Genomic DNA, 2,500 nt, shown 5'->3' with positions numbered 1-2,500 from the left:
GGTCGCCTGCTTCTACTGCATCTATGTGGCCACGGTCTTCTCACAGCGGAAGCAGGCCGAGGTGACTGAGCCCTTAGCAAAAAGTAGTATACTTCCAGTTTATTTCATTAAGTTTACCTAAGTAAAGTTCAAGTATACTTTTAAGTATACTTAATGTAGCAAGTATACAAAGTGTTCTAGTGTTCTAGTAGTATACTTGTAAGTGTACTGTTTTAATACTCCTTGGGACTAAATGCAGAACATACAACGAAAGAACAGTGTATCTGCTTGTAAACAAAAACATTTCATTCTAGCTTCATGCATTCGTTGTTTAAACACGTTAATGTGGGTAAGTTACAAACAAAAAGTTGATAGATGCTGGCTACACACACTTTAACTACACAGAAATCCTTACAAAATTCCAATCAGACAACAGATGAGGAGAAAATATTTAGAATAATAATAACAGCGATTAGACGTTGGATTTTGGTTGAAAATGAAAATCGGGTTGACGTGTAAATCCAACGACTGTTTGACGTCAAGCTCCAATGTTGGGCAGAAGCTGAATTTTGGCCGGAATAACACATCATTTGTTATAAAAGGAGCCATAAACAAAGATAAGGCGATACCGTTTTCATCACCATGAAGAAAAATGATTGAGGATAATTTTTCTTGTCATTGACCCAATTGTTAACAAACAATATTCAAGAGACAATACTTTCTTCCTTCAGATCAGACATTCTGATTTTTTATTTTTAAATACATTTTGGGAGAAAAAGCTTTTGAGACACACAGACATCAATAATCAGTATATGAATCTCAACAATGGTGACATGCTTCATGCAGCAATGCATGCTGGGATAGTATAAAACACATGGCTCCCAGCATGCATTGCTGCATGAAGCATGTCACCATTGTTGAGATTCATATACTGATTATTGATGTCTGTGTGTGTCAGTGTAGGTTAAGTTTTTTAAGCTCATGTTTGTTAAAAGATTTTAACTGATAGTCTGACAGAAATAAAGTCAGTCTGGTTAGTAATAAGTGAAGCTGGTAATGCTGTTTGTGGAGTTGTTTAATCCTCCTCTGCTGAGATCTTGAGATATTTAATGTGCTGCCATGCATTTCACCCTTTGTTGCAGTGTGGTGCTTATTCCAACCAAAATTCAACGTCTGGCTGATGTTGGAGTTTGACGTCAAACAAAGTTGGGTTTAGACGTCAACCCGACTTTAATTTTCAACCAAAATATGACGTCTGACAGATGTCTTCCTGACGTCACATTAATGTACTGTGCCTGCTGGGTGGTGTTTCTTTTTCTTCTTCACTTGTGTATTTTTGAAACTTTTGTACAGAAGATGCATACTAGCACCCTCTACCATAAAACAATGAAAACACAGAAAACGTCATTTAAAGTATATTTCTGAGAAGTACATAAAAAGTAAACTAAAAGTATACTTTCCTATTTTTAGTTTAAAAGAAGTATACTAATAGCACACTTGAATAAACTTCTTTTTCGTAAGGGTGCGCTTCTTTAGTTCCTAGTTTTTTTCTGCTATTCTTTCTGGTTATGTTTACGTGTGTTCAGGATCAGAAGAGTAACTTCCTGCTGGAGCTGGTCGTGGAGTATCTGCCCTCCATTGTCATCACACTGGCTAACTTCATCACGCCGCTGATCTTCAACCTCATCATCAGCTTCGAGGACTATTCGCCTGCGTTTGAGATCCGCTTCACATTAATGAGGCAAAGTGCACTCAGCACACACTCCGTCACCAGACAAGTCTCCCACTGTCCTCTATCGCAGTGCTGTGAGGAAACATGTGTGTGATCTTCATTGTGTGTGTGTGTTCAGGTGTGTGTTCATGCGTTTGGCCAGTATCGGTGTGCTGCTCTTCTCTCTGTGGGTCCAGATCACATCCTGTGCAGCTACAGACTGTCCCTGCGGCTACAACCATCAGCTCTACCCCGTACGTATTGACATTGCCACACACACACACTCACTCACACACACTCACTCACACACACACACACACACACACACACACGCACACACACACACACACTCACACACACACACACTCTGACCGTGTGCTGTTCTTCAGTGCTGGGAGACTCATGTTGGGCAGGAGATGTACACACTCTCTCACACACACACTCTCTCACACACACACACACTCACACACACACACACACACACACACTCTGACCGTGTGCTGTTCTTCAGTGCTGGGAGACTCATGTTGGGCAGGAGATGTACACACACTCTCACACACACACACTCTCACACACACACTCTCTCACACACACACACACACACACACACACACACACTCTGACCGTGTGCTGTTCTTCAGTGCTGGGAGACTCATGTTGGGCAGGAAATGTACACACTCACACACACACTCTCTCACACACACACACACACACACACACACACACACACACACACACACACACACACTCTCACACACACACTCTCTCACACACACACACACTCACACACACACACACACTCTGACCGTG

At 41.6% G+C, this 2,500-nt stretch overlaps 1 protein-coding gene across 1 annotated transcript in view; it reads left to right on the top strand.

The window, feature by feature from the left end:
- LOC127939267 (transmembrane channel-like protein 7) overlaps positions 1–2,500 on the top strand; it is a 16,015-nt gene that overhangs the window by 12,985 nt on the left and 530 nt on the right. The window contains exons 8-11 of the mRNA XM_052536114.1: positions 1–61; positions 1,566–1,720; positions 1,830–1,944; positions 2,080–2,108. The exon at positions 1–61 is cut by the window's left edge and continues 113 nt beyond it. Coding sequence (XP_052392074.1) covers positions 1–61; positions 1,566–1,720; positions 1,830–1,944; positions 2,080–2,108 — 360 coding nt within the window. The remainder of the gene's footprint in view (positions 62–1,565; positions 1,721–1,829; positions 1,945–2,079; positions 2,109–2,500) is intronic.

This window comes from Carassius gibelio, chromosome A2, assembly GCF_023724105.1.
Source record: "Carassius gibelio isolate Cgi1373 ecotype wild population from Czech Republic chromosome A2, carGib1.2-hapl.c, whole genome shotgun sequence".
NCBI classification, from domain to species: Eukaryota; Metazoa; Chordata; class Actinopteri; order Cypriniformes; family Cyprinidae; genus Carassius; species Carassius gibelio.
Note: the sequence above shows the minus strand (reverse complement) of the source record. Positions and strands in the feature narration are given on the sequence as shown.